Raw genomic sequence first — 22,942 nt, forward strand, 5'->3', positions numbered from 1 at the left:
TGAATGAATGAGTTAATAAATGATCAAGTGAATAAGTGAGTGAATTACTGAATAAGTGAATGAGTTAATGATAAAGTGAGTGAATCAATGAGTAAGCAAGTGAATGAGTAAATAAGCGAATTAATTAATGGACTGACTGAGTGAATGAGTGAGCGAGCGAGTGAATGGATGAATGAGTCAATGAATGAGCGAGCGAGTGAGTGGAATGATTGAGTGGATGAATGAGTTAATGAATGAGTGAGTGAGTCAATGTCTGAATGTATGACCAATTGAGTTAGTGAAGGAATGAGTTAATGAATAAATGAGTTAATGAATGAGCAAATGAATGAGTGAGTAAATAAGTGAAAGAGTTCATGTAAAAGTGAGTGAATCAATGAGTGAGCAAATTAATGAGTCAATGAATGAATGAGCGAGTGAATGAGTGGAATGATTGAGTGGATGAATGAGTTAATGAATGAGTGAGTTAATGAACGAGTGAGTCAGTGTCTGAGTGAATGACCAAGTGAGCGAGTGAAGGACTGAATAAATGACCAAGTGAGTAAGTGAATTGATGAGCTAGTGAATGAATGAGTTGATGAAGTTAGTAAATAATTGAGTGAATGATTGAGTGAGAGAGAGAATGAGTGAATTAATGAATGAGTTAATAAATGATCAAGTGAATAAGTGAGTGAATGAATAAGTGAATGAGTTAATGATAAAGTGAGTGAATCAATGAGTAAGCAAGTGAATGAGTAAATAAGTGAGTGAATGAATTAATGGACTGAGTGAATGAGTGAGCGAGCGAGCGAGTGAATGGATGAATGAGTCAATGAATGAGTGAGTGAGTCAATGTCTGAATGTATGACTAATTGAGTTAGTGAATGAATGAGTTAAAGAATAAATGAGTTAATGAATGAGCAAATGAATGAGTGAGTAAATAAGTGAAAGAGTTCATGTAAAAGTGAGTGAATCAATGAGTGAGCAAATTAATGAGTCAATGAATGAATGAGCGAGTGAATGAGTGGATGAATGAGTTAATGAATGAGTGAGTTAATGAACGAGTGAGTCAGTGTCTGAGTGAATGACCAAGTGAGCGAGTAAAGGACTGAATGAATGACCAAGTGAGTGAGTGAATTGATGAGCTAGTGAATGAATGAGTTAATGAAGTAAGTAAATAATTGAGTGAGAGAGAGAATGAGTGAGTTAATGAATGAATGAGTTAATAAATGATCAAGTGAATAAGTAAGTGAATGAATGAATAAGTGAATGAGTTAATGATAAAGTGAGTGAATCAATGAGTAAGCAAGTGAATGAGTAAATAAGTGAGTGAATGAATTAATGGACTGAGTGAATGAGTGAGCGAGCGAGTGAATGGATGAGTCAATGTCTAAATGAATGAATAAGTTAATGAGTAAATAAATACGTGTAAGAGTTAATGTAAAAGTGAGTGAATCAATGAGTGAGCAAATGAATGACTCAATGAATGAATGAGCGAGTGAATGAGTAGAATGATTGAGTGGATGAATGAGTTAATGAATGAGTAAGTTAATGAACGAGTGAGTCAATGTCTGAGTGAATGACCAAGTGAGCGAGTGAAGGACTGAATGTATGACCGAGTGAGTGAATTGGTGAGCTAGTGAATGAATGAGTTAATGAAGTTAGTGAATGATTGAGTTAGTGGATGAGTGAGTTAATACATGAGCAAGTGAATAAGTGAGTGAATGAATGAATAAGTGAATTAGTTAATGATAAAGTGAGTGAATCAATGAATGAGCGGGTGAATGAGTGGAATGATTGAGTGGATGAATGAGTTAATGAATGAGTAAGTTAATGAACGAGTGAGTCAATGTCTGAGTGAATGACCAAGTGAGTGAGTGAAGGACTGAATGAATGACTGAGTGAGTGAATTGATGAGCTAGTGAATGAATGAGTTAATGAAGTTAGTAAATGATTGAGTGAGTGGATGAGTGAGTTAATGAACGAGCAAATGAATAAGTGAGTGAATGAATGAATAAGTGAATTAGTTAATGATAAAGTGAGTGAATGAATGAATTAATGGACTGACTGACTGAATGAGTGAGCGAGCGAATGGTTGTATGAGTTAATGAATGAGTGACTTAATGAATGAGTAAATGAGTGAGCGAGTTAATGAGTAAGTGAATGACTAAATGAATGAGTGTATGAATGAGATAATGAATGAATGATTTAATGAGTAAATATGACTAGTCAAGATGATATGAGTGAGTGAATGAGTAAATGAATGTATTTGTATTGAAAATACACAGAAGTTTGATACATTATAGTGATATATAATATACAGTATGTTCAGGCAGTGTGAGATTCACCTGGAGAGAAAAAGAAAGAGCATGCTAAATCTAAGGAAGATCTCTTGCTGTGATATTAAATAGCACATCATTTCAGAAAACACCGGTGCTACAGAGGTCATGGTAAACACAAGTAATTTTGTTCTGAATGTTGTGTGTTTCCCATAGTTTCAGTCTGTATATTGAAGGTACAGTTCACCCAAATATAATGACCCTGCACTTGCTCCATACCTTTTAGACAGATTTGTGCACAGGTCTGAGCCTCTCAAAGGTTTTACCATCCACCAATCACATTAGAGCAGTAACCACGCCCCCTCTGACCAGATTACTGTCTGATTCTTATAGTTGTACTGATCATCACATATTAGAGTCACTCACCGACCATCCAGTCCACCTCCTCCACATTGTCTCCATAAAGCCCATGTCTGCTTTTCCCGGCGAACCCTTCAGTGACCAACATCGGCGTGTGAACCTGCGGGAACGACACGAACAGCAGGAACGGCCCGTCTCTGTGTCTGACATCACAAATCACATGACAGAGGATCAGGGTGTGCATCAATCTGCTCCCGAGGTCACTAAAGGCTCACTGAATATATTAAAGTCCACATGAACCAGAAGCTGCGACCGTTTTAGAGAAACGAAATATTACATGAGAAAACAGCGACCTTCAACAGATGATTGTACATCATACGTGCCCTTTAAATGTTCTGGATGTGCGCTTTTGACTCTTCTAAAGCATAAACACACCATGATATATTAGGCACAGCTCCTCACCTCTCCATGAACTGCTCTGCTTCCCTCATGAGTCTGCTGTTGAGCGTCTGCAGGTTCATCGGCTGCTCCACCACCTCCCCGTTCCTCATGAGGATGCAGTTCCAGACGCGCAGCAGCCCGAACGGCACAAACCACAGCAGGAAGCAGATCAGCGCGGCGGCGCACAGGAGGAGCAGGAGCCTCCAGCCGGCGCACAGGAGCCCGGAGCCCCTGAGGGCCAGCAGAGTCAGCACACACACCAGCAGCAGCTTACAGGAGTTCAGCAGCATCTCCTGATAGTCCAGCAGCACTCCGGACCCCGCGCCCACCGCACAGTCCACGAACAGCGTGAACGGCAGACCGTAGAAGAAGTCAAAGCCGTGCTTGTTAGGGTGATGGCAGAGGTCAGAGCGGCTCTCGCAGTTCACACCCAGGTGCCACTTACCTGAAAACCAGAACACACACTGCTGAAGAGGAGAACACACTGATACATACAGAAAAGCAGCGTGTGTGTGTGTGTGTGTCTCTCTTACCCACAATGCCGGTGGTGTAGCCCTGCTTCTGCAGCAGTTTGGCGAAGGTGGTTTCATTTGGAGGAAGACCTCCAGATCCAGCCAGAAACAAGATCACCTGAACACGACCCGTGCTGCCCATACCTACACATGAACATACACAAACACAGACATGAATTCATATGTACACACATACATATGCACACATTAATGCAAATAAATACACTAACACACACACATGAACATGTAGATACATACACACAGTTAAACATAAACACACATGTACACATTGTTACACAGAAACAAACAGACATGCACACACACACACACAGTGTATCTGGAGAGTGCTGACAGCGCTTCACTGTTTCCACATTTGTTTATGTTACAGTCTTGTTCCAAAAATGGATTAAACTGATTGATTTCCTCAACATTCTACACACAATCCCCCATAATGACAATGAGAAGAAAGAGTTTGTGAAATTGTTGCAGATTTATTAAAAATAAAAGCTGATAAATCAGATGTTCATCAGTGTTCACAGCCTTTGCTCAATACTTTATTGATGCATCTCTTTGACAGTGATTACAGCCTCAAGTCTTCTTGAATATGACGCCACAAGCTCTGCACAGCTGTCTTTGGGAATTTCTGCCCGTTCCTCTTTGCAGGATCATTCAAACTCTACCAGGTTGGATGGGAAGTGACGGTGTTCAGCCATTTTCAGATCTCTCCAGAGATGCTCAATAGGATTTAGGTCTGGGCTCTGGCTGGGCCACTCAAGCACATTCACCGAGTTGTTGTTGTGCCGCTGCATTGATATGTTGGCGGTGTGCTTTGGGTCATTGTCCTGCTGGCAGATGAAGCGTCGCCCCAGTCTGAGGTGGAGAGCACTCTTGTGCAGGTCTTCATTCAGGATGTCTCTGTACATCGCTGCATTCATCTTTCCCTCTATCCTGACTAGTCTTCCAGCTCCTGCTGCTGAAACACATCCCCACAGCATGATGCCAACACCACCATGCTGCACTGTAGGGATGCTGTTAGCCTGCTGATGAGCGCCGCCTGCTGTTCTCCAAACGTAACGCCTGGCGTTCACTCCAAACAGTTCAGTTTGAGTCTCATCAGAGCAGAGAGTTTAGTTTCTGATGCTCTGAGAGTCCTTCAGATGGTAAACTCCAGGCGGGGAGTGTCTTCCGTCTGCCCGCTCTACCATACAGATGCCTGATTGGTGGATTGCTGCACAGATGGTTGTCCTTCTGTAAGGTTCTCCTCTCTCCACAGAAGAATGCTGGAGCTCAGACAGAGTGACCATCGAGTTATTGATCACCTCCCTGACTGAGGCCCTTCTCCCCCGATCACTCAGCTTAGATGTCCGGCCAGCTCTAGGAAGAGTCCTGATGGTTAAACATCTTCCCCTTACGGATGATGGAGGCCGCTGTGCTCTCTGGAGCTTTCAGAGCAGCAGAAATGTTTCTGTAACCTTCCCCAGCCTTCAATCCTGTCTAGGAGGTCTACAGACAATTCCTTTGTCTTCATGCTTGGTTTGTGCTTTGACATGCACTGTCAACCCTGGGCCCTTATCTAGACAGGTGTAGCCTTTTCAGATCAGCTGAATTGAGCTCAGGTGAACTCCAATGAAGCTGCTGAAACATCTCCAAAATGATCAGTGGAGACAGAATGAACCTGAGCTCAATCTAGAGCTTCATGTTAAAGGCTGTGAACACTGATGTACATGTGATTTATCAGCTTTTATTATTAATAAATCTGCATCAATTTCAAAAACTCTTTCTTCTCATTGTCATTATGGGGGATTGTGTGTAGAATGTTGAAGAAATCAATCAAATTAATCTATTTTGGAATAAGGCGGTAACATAAACAAATGTGGTAAAAGTCAAGCGCTATCAATACTTTACACATGCACTGTATATAAACGTTTTAAATTTAAATTGTCCCCACACTTCTAGAATCACCCATTAGCATTATGTATTTATCCGTCCCTCAGTGTGTCTGTACTGCGGTGAAAATAACATTAGTCTTTTTGCCATTGTGGTGTGTTTTTGTGAGGCAGACGATGTTTGTTTTCTGACCGGCGCGCAGAGGGTATCGTCCCGTCATGAAGGCGGTTCTGCTGGGTGTGCAGAGTGGAGCGGCCGACAGGTGATGGGTCAGTTTCACCCCATCTGACGCCAGCTGGTCGATGTTTGGAGTCCTGAAAACACACGAACACACAGACATTTACAGAGTCACCCTGGAGCGAAAGATCAACAGCAGTGAGTAAATCATGAACACAAGAGGTCTTTAGTCTTTATTATCAGTGACACAAGTACAACCACATTTAGAGTCAGCTCTCCCATCAGTGCGGCAATCATTGTCTATATCAAAGACATCAAGTCCTAAAATGACACATATATATATATATATATATATATATATATATATATATATATATATATATATATATATATATATACTGTCAAAATTTACGCATGTGATTAATTTGAAATAATTAATGCGTAAAAAAGAATTACGCAATTAACGCAGTTGCAGGTTTTTTTTTTTTCCTGTTGTGGCCACAGGCAGACAGGGCAGTTTCTCGCTGGGTCGACGTACTTTTTGGCCCGGGCTGATCCTCTTTTTATGATCTGATCGGCCCATAAAACACTCAGCAGACTGTCATGTTTTTCTGCCTCAGTGATTGACGAGCTGTCACGCTCCTGTGAGCTGTCACGCTTCCGGACAGAGCGGCCGTGTGACATAATCTGCAGCCCATTGGTTCTTTTCTTTATTGACATTGGGCTGACCCAATCACAAACTTCCATGTTGGGCTCTGTGTAACGTAGGTGTGTATTCGTCAAAATAGTCTAGAGTCACGTCTGTTTCTTACGCGCGCGAGAGAGCAGAAGAGGAGAGCAGGCACTTGCCTTTTGCGTTTGCACTCTGCAGCGGGGCACAGATCAATATATTCCTGTCTATTCTATCTAGTTACCCATCTGTCCATATACATATACTTTTGTTTTTACTTTTAATCTGCACCACGGCCTGCGGCAACTTCCTCCTATGCTGTTTCCTGAACCTGCAAGTCTTTATCTTACAAATGATAAAGAATGTCCACTTCTCACGCTCTATGAAGGGTGTCAGTCATGTATTTTAAGATGCACTCGGTCAGAAGACAAGCGCATGACATATCATGACATTGTGTTTTTGATCGTCAGCATGATGTAGGCTTATAGTGGCAATAATATTTAAACAATATGGATATTATAATGATATTTATACATGACCCAACTTGATGTTTCATTGTTGAGTTAAACATTTTTTAGGGTCTCTGACACATTGCTTTTATTATTTATCTTTATTATTCAACATTAACTTTGTGCGTAAGCAGGCAGTTTTTGTCATGTTCATTATTTATTAGGCTCCCTCAAAACACACAGGCACACACATTTACAGTGTGGATTATAATTTTATTATAATAATAAAAACATTTAAGTTTTTAATTTGTCAGCTCTCGTTATTTCCTATATATGGCGTTTGTGCTTTTATAGAGTGGGAGTTGGTAAACATATTCAAGGGTGTGGGGGGATGAGGAGCATTTTGATTGATGTAGTGGGCCGCTCTGGCCCAAAATGCCAGGGCCGATTATTTTGTCCCAGTCCAGCCCTGCAATGAGTGCAATTGTTTGTTTTCAATACTTTTATTATTATTATTATTATTATTAGGGGGTCAAGCGCGAAGCGCTGAAACCCTATTGTATTTGTAAGGATTTTTAGGGGGTCAAGCGCGAAGCGCTGAAACCCTATTGTTTTTGTTAAGATTTTTAGGGGGTCAAGCGCGAAGCGCTGAAACCCTATTGTTTTTGTTAAAATTTTTATTATTATTATTAGGGGGTCAAGCGCGAAGCGCTGAAACCCTATTGTTTTTGTTAAAATTTTTAGGGGGTCAAGCGCGAAGCGCTGAAACCCTATTGTATTTGTAAGGATTTTTATTATTATTATTCTGCCGAAGTCACTATTGCCCAGACCAAACCGTAAGGCCGAGAGAGCTGAAACTTGGCCAGATGGTAGTACTCCGGTACACTACATTCTCACCGAAGATCAGCCAAATCGGCCCATAGGTGGCGCTATTGCGCCAAAACCCAATATTTTGGCCGCCATTTGTACACCGTTTGTCGTAGACTCAAAAAAATTACATATTTGGAATCCTTGGGTCAGCCCGAACAAAAGTGGGGTGACCCAGATTTTCTCTACGGTGGACCGTTTTCCCGCTACATCGCGATTTGTCCAAAACCTACTTTTGCGAACTAGTCCTAGGTTTTTTGCCCAATCTGAACCAAACCAGCTCTGAAATGTTCTCTGGACACTGAATATCAATAATTATCAAAAAAAAGTTGAAATTTTTATTTTCGCACGAAACAGTACACAACAATGTTCGATGCTAATTGAAGCTAATTGCTAATTGTAGCTATAACTTTTGAAAGGAATAAGACATCATCACCAAACTTGGTACACATATGTGTAAGCTTAATTTGATGTGACAGTGCAAAACCCGTGGACTTTGGCCACAAGGTGGCGCTATAAAGTTTAAATAACATAAAAATTACTCTAACCTTACAACCATTACTCCAATCAGCTTGAAATTTGGCATGCAGTGTCTTTGACCAAGTTGTCATAACATACTATAAGGACATTGGCATATCTCAAAAAACATGGCCGCCATTAGCCAATAAAAATTGAGCAGCCATTTAACAAGGTTAACGATGAGTGATCAAAACGAAACTCGCTGGGCATGTTCGACTCACGGTCCTAGAGATCTGTAAGAATTTTGAAAGAAACCAGCCACTAGGGGGCGATTTTACGTATTTTTAATGTGTAATGAGTTGTGTATCACACAACCTTTTGCGCAACCACACAAAATACATATCATATGATAGGCCTGCTCATACCGAATAGTTTGACACTCAAACCACTGCTGTCACTTACACCGTTCGTTAAATATTCATCAATATAGGAAAAACCTACTTTTGCGAACTAGTCCCTGGTTTTTCGCTCAATCCCAACGAAACAAGTGTTGTTAGAATCTCTGGACTGTGTAGATCAATAATTATCAAAAAAAAGTTAAACTTTTTACTTTGGCTAGCTGTAACAGGCTAATTTACAAAAAGGGTGTGTCCACACGAGCCTACATGCCTGTAAACCAATAGGGAAAGCCCAAAACATCACAGAAATTGGTGAGCACATGTGGCATATCCATGAGAAGAAACTTGCAAAATTTTGTGAAGATCAAACCATAGGTGGCGCTATAATAGCAAAAATAGTCTTTAAATAATGCTAAATCGCTTTAAAATAAAGTAAATTTGCTTCATTTACATACTATTTCACAAAAAACACTTAATCTACATATTATATGATAGGTCTGCTCATACTGAACAGTTTGAGACTAAAACCACTGCTGTTTCTCAAACTGTTCATTAAAAAACCATCAATATAAACAAAACCTACTTTTGCAAACTAGTCCCTGGTTTTTCACTCAATCGCAACGAAACCAGTGTTGTATGAACCTCTGGACTGAGTAGATCAATAATTATCAAAAAAATGTTGAACATTTCACTTCTGATAGCTGTAACAGGCTCATTAACAAAAGGGGCGTGTCTACACGAACCTACATGCCTGTAAACCAATAAGGAAAACTCAAAACATCACAGAAATTGGTGCGCAGATGTGCTATATTAATGTGAATAAACATGCAAAATTTTGTGGAGATTGGGCAATAGGTGGCGCTATAATAGTGGAAATGGTTCTAAAAACATGCTAAAATGGCTTAAAAATAAAGTAAATGTGCTTCATTTAAATACTTATCACTGAAATTATTTATAAGTTATTTTTTTGTCCATCTTGGATGTTTAAAGGTCTCAAAAACACATTTTCAATATTCTATCATTTTAGCCACTATAACACAGACTTTTAACTGTCACCTACCATTTCTAACCACTAGATGTCACAACAAGACCACTTATTTATTGTTCAAAACATTTGCATACCTTTGTTGTTTTACATTTTTTGAGTTTAATGTCAGGGAAATTGCATTTAGGATCATTCTGAATCATATTTTGACCTGATGTAAACACTGTTATGCATTAAACATCTAATTTGGTCCCAGTTAATCTCTTCATAATAATTCTAATAGGTAAAACTGGTTCTATGATTAAACACCTTGTTTTAAAACATATGTAAAGAAAATCACAACTGGGGCTTCTAGATGGCAGTAACAGACAACTTATTGTTTATTTTACTGCTCTATAGCAAAGAATGTTATGTAATGTTATGTAATGCATTCTGAATCCCAAACTGACATGGCATGAACACAGTTAATTCATTTAATATCAAATTTAGTTAAAGCTTGTCACAATTTTTACTCTGTAGATTTTTAATTATTTTAATAAAATACAATTTTTTCATTTTATATAGTTAGAACATGCTCAATTATAGAAGGGATATGTTTATGCACACCTAAATGGCTGTAATCACAAAAATAAATTACACTGTGGCCACTAGATGGCAGTAGGAGATCACTAATAGCTTATTCACTGCTCTTTTGTCATTTTTATTAAGAAGAGCTAAAATAGCCATAACTCATGAATGAATTAAAATATCTTCACCAAACTTGTAACACATATGCAAGAGGTCAGTCTAAGGTCATAGCATAAAACTCTTAGACAATGGCCACATGATGGCGCTATACATTGTAAAATCACTGTATCTGAGTAACCATTTATCTGATTAACTTAAAATTTGACATGTCGTGTCTTTGTCTAAGGTGCCATGACTCGATCTACACATTATATCATAGGGCTGCTTATACTGGTCACTTTGACATAAAAGCGGTCACTTGAAATGTTCATTAAAAATTTGTCAATATGTAAAAACTGAAGTTGCTTCTCTGGAGTGTTTAATCAAACATTTGTTAGCTCAATCTATAAACTCTAATGCTGTAATCGTATATTTCATTGTCAAATAAACTACTTACAGGCGTCCTAACTGCTATTTAACCTTACCCTGCTAAACTGCTTGACCCCCGTTAATTGCTGCTTGCAGCTATATTTAGGGGGTCAAGCGCGAAGCGCTGAAACCCTATTGTTTTTGTTAAAATTTTTATTATTAGGGGGTCAAGCGCGAAGCGCTGAAACCCTATTGTTTTTGTTAAAATTTTTATTATTAGGGGGTCAAGCGCGAAGCGCTGAAACCCTATTGTATTTGTTAGGATTTTTATTAGGGGGTCAAGCGCGAAGCGCTGAAACCCTATTGTTTTTGTTAAGATTTTTATTATTATTATTATTATTATTATTATTATTATTATTATTATTATTATTATTATTATTATTATTCTGCCGAAGTCACTATTGCCCAGACCAAACCGTAAGGCCGAGAGAGCTGAAACTTGGCCAGATGGTAGTACCCCGGTACACTACGTTCTGGCCAAAGATCAGCCAAATCAGACCATAGGTGGCGCTATGGCGCCAAAAAAACACTTTTTGGACATTTTTGGCCGCTATACGTTCACCGTTTGTCGTAGACTCAAAAACTTTACATTTTTTGAATCCTTGGGTTAACCTGAACAAAAGTGTATACCAGAAATTTTTGCTCTACGACGCACCGTTTTCCCGCTACATCGCGATTTGTCCGAAACCTACTTTTGCGAACTAGTCCTAGGTTTTACACTCAATCTAAACCAAACCAGCTCTCAAATGTTCTCTGGACACTGAATATCAATAATTATCAAAAAAAAGTTGACATTTTTATTCTCACTCGAAACAGTACACAACAATGTTCGACGCTAATTGAAGCTAAATGCTAATTGGAGCTATAACTTTTGAACGAAATGAGATATCATCACCAAACTTGCTACACACATGCATAAGCTCAATTTGAGGTGACACTGCAAAACCCGCAGACTTTGGCCACATGGTGGCGCTATAAAGCTAAAAAAACATAAAAATTACTCTAACCTTACAGCCATTCGTCTGATCAGCTTGAAATTTGGCATGCAGTGTCTTTAACCAAGTTGTCATAACATACTATAAGGACATTGGCATATCTCAAAAAACATGGCCGCCATTGGCCAATTAAAATTGAGCAGCCATTTAACAAGGTTAACGATGAGTGATCGAAACGAAACTCGCTGGGCATGTTCGACTCATGGTCCTAGAGGTCTGTAAGAATTTTGAAAGAAATCGGCCACTAGGGGGCGATTTTACGTATTTTTAGTGTGTAATGGGTTGTGTATCACACAACCTTTTGCGCAACCACACAAAATACATATCATATGATAGGCCTGCTCATACCGAACAGTTTGACACTCAAACCACTGCTGTCACTCACACCGTTCGTTAAATATTCATCAATATAGGAAAAACCTACTTTTGCGAACTAGTCCCTGGTTTTTCACTCAATCGCGACGAAACCAGTGTTGTTGGAATCTCTGGACTTTGTAGATCAATAATTATCAAAAAAAAGTTGAACTTTTCACTTTGGCTAGCTGTAACAGGCTAATTTACAAAAGGGGCGTGTCTACACGAACCTACATGCCTGTAAACCAATAAGGAAAGCTCAAAACATCACAGAAATTGGTGAGCACATGTGGCATATCAACGAGATAAAACTTGCAAAATTTTGTGAAGATCAAACCATAGGTGGCGCTATAATAGCAAAAATAGTCTTTAAATAATGCTAAATTGCTTAAAAATAAAGTAAATTTGCTTCATTTACATACTATTTCACAAAAAACGCTTAATCTACATATCATATGATAGGTCTGCTCATACTGAACAGTTTGACACTAAAACCACTGCTGTCACTCAAACTGTTCATTAAAAAACCATCAATATAAACAAAACCTACTTTTGCAAACAAGTCCCTGGTTTTTAACTCAATCGCAACGAAACCAGTGTTGTATGAACCTCTGGCCTGAGTAGATAAATAATTATCAAAAGAAAGTTGAACTTTCCATTTTAGATAGCTGTAACAGGCTCATTAACAAAAGGGGCGTGTCTACACGAACCTACATGCCTGTAAACCAATAAGGAAAACCCAAAACATCACAGAAGTTGGTGAGCAGATGTGTCATATCAATGTGAATAAACATGCAAAATCTTGTGGAGATTGGGCAATAGGTGGCGCTATAATAATAGAAATGGTTCTAAAAACATGCTAAAATGGCTTAAAAATGAAGTAAATGTGCTTCATTTACACACTTATCACTGAAATGATTTATAAGTTTTTTTTTTTTGTCCATCTTGGATGTTTAAAGGTCTCAAAAACACATAATTTCAATATTCTATCATTTTAGCCACTATAACACAGACTTTTAACTGTCACCTACCATTTTTAACCACTAGATGTCACAACAAGTCCACTTATTTATTGTTCAAAACATTTGCATACCTTTGTTTTTTGAGTTTAAAGTCAGGGAAATTGCATTTAGGATCATTCTGAATCACATTTTGACCTGATGTAAACACTGTTATGCATTAAACATCTAATTTGGTCCCAGTTAACCTATTCATAATAATTCTAATAGGTAAAACTGGTTCTATGATTAAACACATTGTTTTAAAACATATGTAAAGAAAATCACAACTGTGGCTTCTAGATGGCAGTAACAGACCACTTATTGTTTATTTTACTGCTCTATAGCAAAGAATGTAATGTAATGTAATGCATTCTGAATCCCAAACTGACATGGCATGAACACAATAAATCCATTTAAGATCAAATTTAGTTAAAGCCTTTCACACTTTTTACTCTGTAGATTTTTAATTATTTTAATAAAATACAAATTTTTCATTTTATATAGTTAGAACATGCTCAATTATAGAAGGGATATGTTTATGCACACCTAAATGGCTGTAATCACATAAATAAATTATACCGTGGCCACTAGATGGCAGTAGGAGATCATTAATAGCTTATTCACTGCTCTTTTGTCATTTTTATTAAGAAGAGCTAAAATAGCCATAACTCATGAATGCATTAAAATATCTTCACCAAACTTGTTACACATATGCAAGAGGTCAGTCTAAGGTCATAGCATAAAACTCGTAGACATTGGCCACATGATGGCGCTATACATTGTAAAATCACTGTATCCGTGTAACCATTTATCTGATTAACTTAAAATTGACATGCTGTGTCTTTGTCTAAGGTGCCATGACTCGATCTACACATTATATCATAGGGCTGCTTATACTGGTCACTTTGACATAAAAGCGGTCACTCGAAATGTTCATTAAAAATTTGTCAATATGTAAAAATCGAAGTTGCTTCTCTGGAGTGTTTAATCAAATATTTGTTAGCTCAATCTATAAACTCTAACACTGTAATCGTATATTTCGTTGTCGAATAAACTACTTACAGGCGTCCTAACTGCTATATGACCTTACCCTGCTAAACTGCTTGACCCCCGTTAATTGCTGCTCGCAGCTATATTTATTATTATTATTATTATTATTATTATTATTCTGCCGAAGTCACTATTGCCCAGACCAAACCGTAAGGCCGAGAGAGCTGAAACTTGGCCAGATGGTAGTACTCCGGTACACTACATTCTCACCAAAGATCAACCAAATCGGACCATAGGTGGCGCTACGGCGCCAAAAACCAAGATTTTGGACATTTTTGACCGCTATACGTTCACCGTTTGTCGTAGACTCAAAAACTTTACATTTTTTCAATCCTTGGGTTAGCCCCAAAAAAAGTGCACAGCTGAACTTTTTGCTCTACGACGCACCGTTTTTCCGCTACGTCGCAATTTGTCCGAAACCTACTTTTGCGAACTAGTCTTAGGTTTTACACTCAATCTAAACCAAACCAGCTCTCAAATGTTCTCTGGACACTGAATATCAATAATTATCAAAAAAAAGTTGACATTTTTATTCTCACTCGAAACAGTACCCAACAATGTTCAATGCTAATTGAAGCTAAATGCTAATTGGAGCTATAACTTTTGAACGAAATGAGATATCATCACTAAACTTGATACACACATGCATAAGCTCAATTTGAGGTGACACTGCAAAACCCGTAGACTTTGGCCACATGGTGGCGCTATAAAGCTAAAAAAACATAAAAATTAATCTAACCTTACAGCCACTAGTCCGATCAGCTTGAAATTTGGCATGCAGTGTCTTTGACCAAGTTGTCATAACATACTATAAGGACATTGGCATATCTCAATAAACATGGCCGCCATTGGCCAATTAAAATTGAGCAGCCATTTAACAAGGTTAACGATAAGTGATCGAAACGAAACTCGCTGGGCATGTTCGACTCACGGTCCTAGAGGTCTGTAAGAATTTTGAAAGAAATCGGCCACTAGGGGGCGATTTTACGTATTTTTAATGTGTAATGAGTTGTGTATCACACAACCTTTTGCGCAACCACACAAAATACATATCATATGATAGGCCTGCTCATACCGAACAGTTTGACACTCAAACCACTGCTGTCACTTACACCGTTCGTTAAATATTCATCAATAGAGGAAAAACCTACTTTCGCGAACTAGTCCCTGGTTTTTCACTCAATCGCGACGAAACCAGTGTTGTTGGAATCTCTGGACTGTGTAGATCAATAATTATCAAAAAAAAGTGGAACTTTTCACTTTGGCTAGCTGTAACAGGCTAATTTACAAAAGGGGCTTGTCCACACGAACCTACATGCCTGTAAACCAATAAGGAAAGCCCAAAACATCACAGAAATTGGTAAGCACATGTTGCATATCAACGAGATAAAACTTGCAAAATTTTGTGAAGATCAAACCATAGGTGGCGCTATAATAGCAAAAATAGTCTTTAAATAATGCTAAATCGCTTAAAAATAAAGTAAATGTGCTTCATTTACATACTATTTCACAAAAAACACTCAATCTACATATCATATGATAGGTCTGCTTATACTGAACAGTTTGACACTAAAACCACTGCTGTTACTCAAACTGTTCATTAAAAAACCATCAATATAAACAAAACCTACTTTTGCGAACTAGTCCCTGGTTTTTCACTCAATCGCAATGAAACCAGTGTTGTATGATCCTCTGGACTGAGTAGATCAATAATTATCAAAAAAAAGTTGAACTTTCCATTTTAGATAGCTGTAACTGGCTCATTTACAAAAGGGGCGTGTCTACACGAACCTACATGCCTGTAAACCAATAAGGAAAACCGAAAGTATCACAGAAATTGGTGAGCAGATGTGGCATATCAATGTGAATAAACATGCAAAATTTTGTGGAGATTGGGCAATAGGTGGCGCTATAATAGTGGAAATGGTTCTAAAAACATGCTAAAATGGCTTAAAAATGCAGTAAATGTGCTTCATTTACACACTTCTCACTGAAATGATTTACAAGTTTGTTTTTTTTGTCCATCTTGGATGTTTAAAGGTCTCAAAAACACATATTTTCAATATTCTATCATTTTAGCCACTATAACACAGACTTTTATCTGTCACCTACCATTTCTAACCACTAGATGTCACAACAAGACCACTTATTTATTGTTCAAAACATTTGCATACCTTTGTTGTTTTACATTTTTTAAGTTTAAAGTCAGGGAAATTGCATTTAGGATAATTCTGAATCATATTTTGACCTGATGTAAACACTGTTATGTATTAAACATCTAATTTGGTCCCAGTTAACCTCTTCATAATAATTCTAATAGGTAAAACTGCTTCTATAATTAAACACCTTGTTTTAAAACATATATAAAGAAAATCACAACTGTGGCTTCTAGATGGCAGTAACAGAACACTTATTGTTTATTTTACTGCTCTGTAGCAAAGAATGTAATGTAATGTTGTGTAATGCATTCTGAATCCCAAACTGACATGGCATGAACACAGTTAATGCATTTAAGATCAAATTTAGTCAAAGTTTGTCACACATTTTACTCTGTAGATTTTTAATTATTTTAATAAAATACAAAATTTTCTTTTTATATAGTTAAAATATGCTCAATTATAGAAGGGATATGTTTATGCACACCTAAATGGCTGTAATCACATAAATAAATTACACCGTGGCCACTAGATGGCAGTAGGAGATCACTAATAGCTTATTCACTGCTCTTTTGTCATTTTTATTAAGAAGAGCTAAAATAGCCATAACTCATGAAGGAATTAAAATATCTTCACCAAACTTGTTACACATATGTAAGAGGTCAGTCTAAGGTCATAGCATAAAACTCGTAGACATTGGCCACATGGTGGCGCTATACATTGTAAAATCACCGAATCTTAGTAAACATTAATCAGATTAACTTGAAATTTGAAATGATGTGTCTTTGTCTAAGGTGCCATGACTCGATCTACACATTATATCATAGGGCTGCTTATACTGGTCACTTTGACATAAAAGCGGTCACTCGAAATGTTCATAAAAAATTTGTCAATATGTAAAAACTGAAATTGCTTTTCTGGAATGTTTTATCAAATATTTGTTAGCTCAATCTATAAACTCTAACACTCTAATCGTATATTTCATTGTCGAATAAACTACTTACAGGCGTCCTAACTGCTATATGACCTTACCCTGCTAAACTGCTTGACCCCCGTTAATTGCTGCTTGCAGCTATATTTAGGGGGTCAAGCGCGAAGCGCTGAAACCCTATTGTTTTTGTTAAGATTTTTATTATTATTATTATTATTATTATTCTGCCGAAGTCACTATTGCCCAGACCAAACCGTAAGGCCGAGAGAGCTGAAACTTGGCCAGATGGTAGTACCCCGGTACACTACGTTCTGGCCAAAGATCAGCCAAATCAGACCATAGGTGGCGCTATGGCGCCAAAAAAACACTTTTTGGACATTTTTGGCCGCTTATCGTTCACCGTTTGTCGTAGACTCAAAAACTTTACATTTTTTGAATCCTTGGGTTAACCTGAACAAAAGTGTATAGCAGAAATTTTTGCTCTGAGACGCACCGTTTTCCCGCTACATCGCGATTTTTCCGAAACCTACTTTTACGAACTAGTCCTAGGTTTTTCACTCAATCTAAACCAAACCAGCTCTCAAATGTTCTCTGGACACTGAATATCAATAATTATCAAAAAAAAGTTGACATTTTTATTCTCACTCGAAACAGTACACAACAATTTTCGATGCTAATTGAAGCTAAATGCTAATTGGAGCTATAACTTTTGAACGGAATGAGATATCATCACCAAACTTGGTACACACATGTATAAGCTCATTTTGAGGTGACAGTGTAAAAACAGCGGACTTTGGCCACATGGTGGCGCTATAAAGCTTAAAAACCATAAAATGACTATAACCTTACAACCATTAGTCCGATCAGCTTGAAATTTGGCATGCAGTGTCTTTGACCAGTTTGCCATAACATATTATAAGGACAATGACACATCTCAAAAAACATGGCCGCCATTAGCCAATTAAAATTGTGCAGCCATTTAGCAAGGTTAACGATGAGCGATCAGAACAAAACTCGCTGGGTATGTTTGACTTATGGACCTAGAGGTCTGTAAGAAATTTGAAAGAAATCGGCCACTAGGGGGCGATTTTACGCAATTTTATGGTGTAATGGGTTGTGTATCACACAACCTTTTGCAAAACCACACAAAATACATATCATATGATAGGCCTGCTCATACCGAACAGTTTGACACTAAAACCACTGCTGTCAGTCACACCGTTCGTTAAATATTCATCAATATAGGAAAAACCTACTTTTGCGAACTAGTCCCTGGTTTTTAGTTCAATCGCAACAAAACGAGTGTTGTTAGAATCTCTGGACTGTGTAGATCAATAATTATCAAAAAAAAGTTGAACTTTTCACTTTGACTAGCTGTAACAGGCTCATTAACAAAAGGGGCGTGTCCACACGAACCTACATGCCTGTAAACCAATAAGGAAAACTCACAACATCACAGAAATTGGTGAGCACATGTGCCATATCAATGAGAAGAAACTTGCAAAATTTTGTGAAGATCAAACCATAGGTGGCGCTATAATAGCAAAAATAGTCTTAAAAACATGCCAAATGGCGTAAAAATAAAGTAAATGTGCTTCATTTAAACACTATTTCACAAAAACACTTAATCTACATATCAAATGATAGGTCTGCTCATACTGAACAGTTTGACACTAAACCCACTGCTGTCACTCACACCGATCATTAAAAAAACCATCAATATGTACAAAACATACTTTTGCGAACTAGTCCCTGGTTTTTAGTTCAATCGCAACGAAACCAGTGATAAATGAACCTCTGGACTGAGTAGATCAATAATTATCAAAAAAAAGTTGAACTTTCCATTTTAGATAGCTGTAACAGGCTTATTTACGAAAGGGGCGTGTCTACACAAACCTACATGCCTGTAAACCAATAAGAAAAATCCAAAACATCACAGAAATTGATGAGCTCATGTGGCATATCAATGCGAATAAACATGCAAAATTTTGTGGTGATCAGGCAATAGGTGGCGCTATAATAGTGGAAATGGTTCTAAAAACATCATAAAATGGCTTAAAAATGCAGTAAATGTGCTTCATTTACACACTTATCACTGAAATGATTTACAAGGTTTTTTTTGCCCATCTTGGATGTTTAAAGGTCTCAAAAACACATATTTTCAATATTCTATTATTTTAGCCACTATAACACAGACTTTTAACTGTCACCTACCATTTCTAACCACTAGATGTCACAACAAGACCACTTATTTATTGTTCATAATATTTGCATACCTTTGTTGTTCTACATTTTTTTGAGTTTAAAGTCAGGGAAATTGCATTTAGGATCATTCTGAATCACATTTTGACCTGATATAAACAGTGCTATGCATTAAACATCTAATTTGGTCACAGTTAACCTATGTGTAATAATTCTTATAGGCTAAACTAGTTCTATAATTAAACACCTTGTTTTAAAACATGTGTAAAGAAAATCACAACTGTCGCAACTAGATGGCATTAACAGACCACTTATAGTTTAAAGTTTATTTTACTGCTCTGTAGCAAAGAATGTGATGTTATGTTATGTAATGCATTCTGAATCCCAAATTGACATGAACTGAACACAGTTAATGCATTTAAGATTAAATTTTGTCAAAGCTTGTCACACCTTTTACTCTGTAGATTTTTAAATTCTTTTAATAAAACACAAAATTATTAGTTTATATAGTTATATAGTTTTGTCATTTTTGTTGGGAAGAGCTAAAATAGCCACAACTCATGAATGGATTGAAATATCTACACCAAACTTGTTACACATATGCAAGAGGTTAATCAGAGGTCATAGCATGAAATTCGTAGACATTAGCCACATGATGGCGCTATACATTGTAAAATCACTGTATCTGAGTAACCATTTATCTGATTAACTAGAATTTTGACATGTCGTGTCTTTGTCTAAGGTGCCATGACTCGATCTACACATTATATCACAGGGCTGCTTATACTGGTCACTTTGACATAAAAGCGATCACTCGAAATGTTCATTAAAAATTTGTCAATATGTAAAAATCGAAGTTGCTTCTCTGGAGTGTTTAATCAAACATTTGTTAGCTCAATCTATAAACTTTAACACTCTAATCGTATATTTCGTTGTCGAATAAACTACTTACAGGCGTCCTAACTGCTATATGACCTTACCTTGCTAAACTGCTTGACCCCCGTTAATTGCTGCTTGCAGCTATATTTATTATTATTATTCTGCCGAAGTCACTATTGCCCAGACCAAACCGTAAGGCCGAGAGAGCTGAAACTTGGCCAGATGGTAGTACTCCGGTACACTACGTTCTCACCAAAGATCAACCAAATCGGACCATAGGTGGCGCTATGGCGCCAAAAACCAAGATTTTGGACATTTTTGACCGCTATACGTTCACCGTTTGTCGTAGACTCAAAAACTTTACATTTTTTCAATCCTTGGGTTAGCCCCAACAAAAGTGCACAGCTGAACTTTTTGCTCTACGACGCACCGTTTTCCCGCTACATCGCGATTTGTCCGAAACCTACTTTTGCAAACTAGTCCTAGGTTTTACACTCCATCTAAACCAAACCACCTCTCAAATGTTCTCTGGACACTGAATATCAATAATTATCAAAAAAAAGTTGACATTTTTATTCTCACTCGAAACAGTACACAACAACGTTCGACGCTAATTGAAGCTAAATGCTAATTGGAGCTATAACTTTTGAACTAAATGAGACATCATCACCAAACTTGGTACACACATGCATAAGTTCAATTTGAGGTGACACTGCAAAACCCGCAGACTTTGGCCACATGGTGGCGCTATAAAGCTAAAAAAACATATAAATTACTCTAACCTTACAGCCATTAGTCCGATCAGCTTGAAATTTGGCATGCAGTGTCTTTGACCAACTTGTCATAACATACTATAAGGACATTGGCATATCTCAAAAAACATGGCCGCCATTGGCCAATTAAAATTGAGCAGCCATTTAACAAGGTTAACGATGAGTGATCAAAACGAAACTCGCTGGGCATGTTCGACTCATGGTCCTAGAGGTCTGTAAGAATTTTGAAAGAAATCGGCCACTAGGGGGCGATTTTACGTATTTTTAGTGTGTAATGGGTTGTGTATCACACAACCTTTTGCGCAACCACACAAAATACATATCATATGATAGGCCTGCTCATACCGAACAGTTTGACACTCAAACCACTGCTGTCACTTACATCGTTCGTTAAATATTCATCAATATAGGAAAAAACTACTTTTGCGAACTAGTCCCTTGTTTTTAGTTCAATCGCGATGAAACCACTGTTGTTGGAATCTCTGGACTGTGTTGATCAATAATTATCAAAAAAAAGTTGAACTTTTCACTTTGGCTAGCTGTAACAGGGTCCTTTACAAAAGGGGCGTGTCCACACGAACCTACATGCCTGTAGATCAATAGGGAAAACTCAAAACATCACATAAATTGGTAAGCACATGTGGCATATCAACGAGAAGAAACGTGCAAAATTTTGTGAAGATCAAACCATAGGTGGCGCTATAATAGCAAAAATAGTCTTTAAATAATGCTAAATCGCTTAAAAATAAAGCAAATTTGCTTCATTTACACACTATTTCACAAAAAACACTCAATCTACATATCATATGAGAGGTCTGCTCATACTGAACAGTTTGAGACTAAAACCACTGCTGTTACTCAAACTGTTCATTAAAAAACCATCCATATAAACAAAACCTACTTTTGCGAACTAGTCCCTGGTTTTTAACTCAATCGCAACGAAACCAGTGTTGTATGAATCTCTGGACTGAGTAGATCAATAATTATCAAAAAAAAGTTGAACTTTCCATTTTAGATAGCTGTAACAGGCTCATTTACAAAAGGGGCGTGTCTACACGAACCTACATGCCTGTAAACCAATAAGGAAAACCCAAAACATCACAGAAATTGGTGAGCAGATGTGGCATATCAATGTGAATAAACATGCAAAATCTTGTGGAGATTGGGCAATAGGTGGCGCTATAATAGTGGAAATGGTTCTAAAAACATGCTAAAATGGCTTAAAAATGAAGTAAATGTGCTTCATTTACACACTTATCACTGAAATGATTTATAAGTTATTTTTTGTCCATCTTGGATGTTTAAAGGTCTCAAAAACACATTTTCAATATTCTATCGTTTTAGCCACTATAACACAGACTTTTAACTGTCACCTACCATTTCTAACCACTAGATGTCACAACAAGACCACTTATTTATTGTTCAAAACATTTGCATACCTTTGTTGTTTTACATTTTTTGAGTTTAAAGTCAGGGAAATTGCATTTAGGATCATTCTGAATCATATTTTGACCTGATGTAAACACTGCTATGCATTAAACATCTTATTTGGTCCCAGTTAACCTCTTCATAATAATTCTAATATGTAAAACTGGTTCTATGATTAAACACATTGTTTTAAAACATATGTAAAGAATATCACAACTCTGGCTTCTAGATGGCAGTAACAGACCACTTATTGTTTATTTTACTGCTCTGTAGCAAAGAATGTAATGTAATGTTATGTAATGCATTCTGAATCCCAAACTGACATGGCAGGAACACAGTTAATGCATTTAAGATCAAATTTAGTTAAAGCTTTTCACACTTTTTACTCTGTAGATTTTTAATTATTTTAATAAAATACAAATTTTTCATTTTATATAGTTAGAACATGCTCAATTATAGAAGGGATATGTTTATGCACACCTGAATGGCTGTAATCACATAAATAAATTACACTGTGGCCACTAGATGGCAGTAGGAGATCACTAATAGCTTATTCACTGCTCTTTTGTCATTTTTATTAAGAAGAGCTAAAATAGCCATAACTCATGAATGAATTAA

General features: G+C 37.3%; 1 protein-coding gene and 1 long non-coding RNA gene across 3 annotated transcripts in view; both read right to left on the reverse strand.

The window, feature by feature from the left end:
• The window catches only part of arsh (arylsulfatase H), a 52,064-nt gene that overhangs the window by 10,658 nt on the left and 18,464 nt on the right, over positions 1-22,942 (reverse strand). The window contains exons 1-5 of one of the 2 annotated variants that reach the window (XM_087268531.1): positions 6,089-6,321; positions 5,648-5,769; positions 3,590-3,712; positions 3,078-3,501; positions 2,682-2,818 (exon numbers count right to left, since the gene is read on the reverse strand). In XM_087268531.1, the coding sequence (XP_087124657.1) occupies positions 2,682-2,818; positions 3,078-3,501; positions 3,590-3,712; positions 5,648-5,675 (712 nt within the window). In that variant the 5' untranslated portion in view covers positions 5,676-5,769; positions 6,089-6,321. Of the gene's footprint in view, positions 1-2,681; positions 2,819-3,077; positions 3,502-3,589; positions 3,713-5,647; positions 5,770-6,088; positions 6,322-22,942 lie in introns of those variants that run through there. The other variant, XM_087268530.1, reaches the window with a different exon arrangement.
• Positions 12,404-21,884, reverse strand: LOC147842488 (uncharacterized). The gene is made up of 3 exons (XR_015500102.1): positions 21,794-21,884; positions 18,838-21,313; positions 12,404-12,513 (listed from the first exon to the last, which is right to left on the reverse strand). It is a non-coding gene; the product is annotated as an uncharacterized LOC147842488 (long non-coding RNA).

Source organism: Danio rerio, chromosome 9 (genome assembly GCF_052040795.2).
Source record: "Danio rerio strain M-AB ecotype USA chromosome 9, GRCz13ab, whole genome shotgun sequence".
Taxonomy (NCBI): Eukaryota; Metazoa; Chordata; class Actinopteri; order Cypriniformes; family Danionidae; genus Danio; species Danio rerio.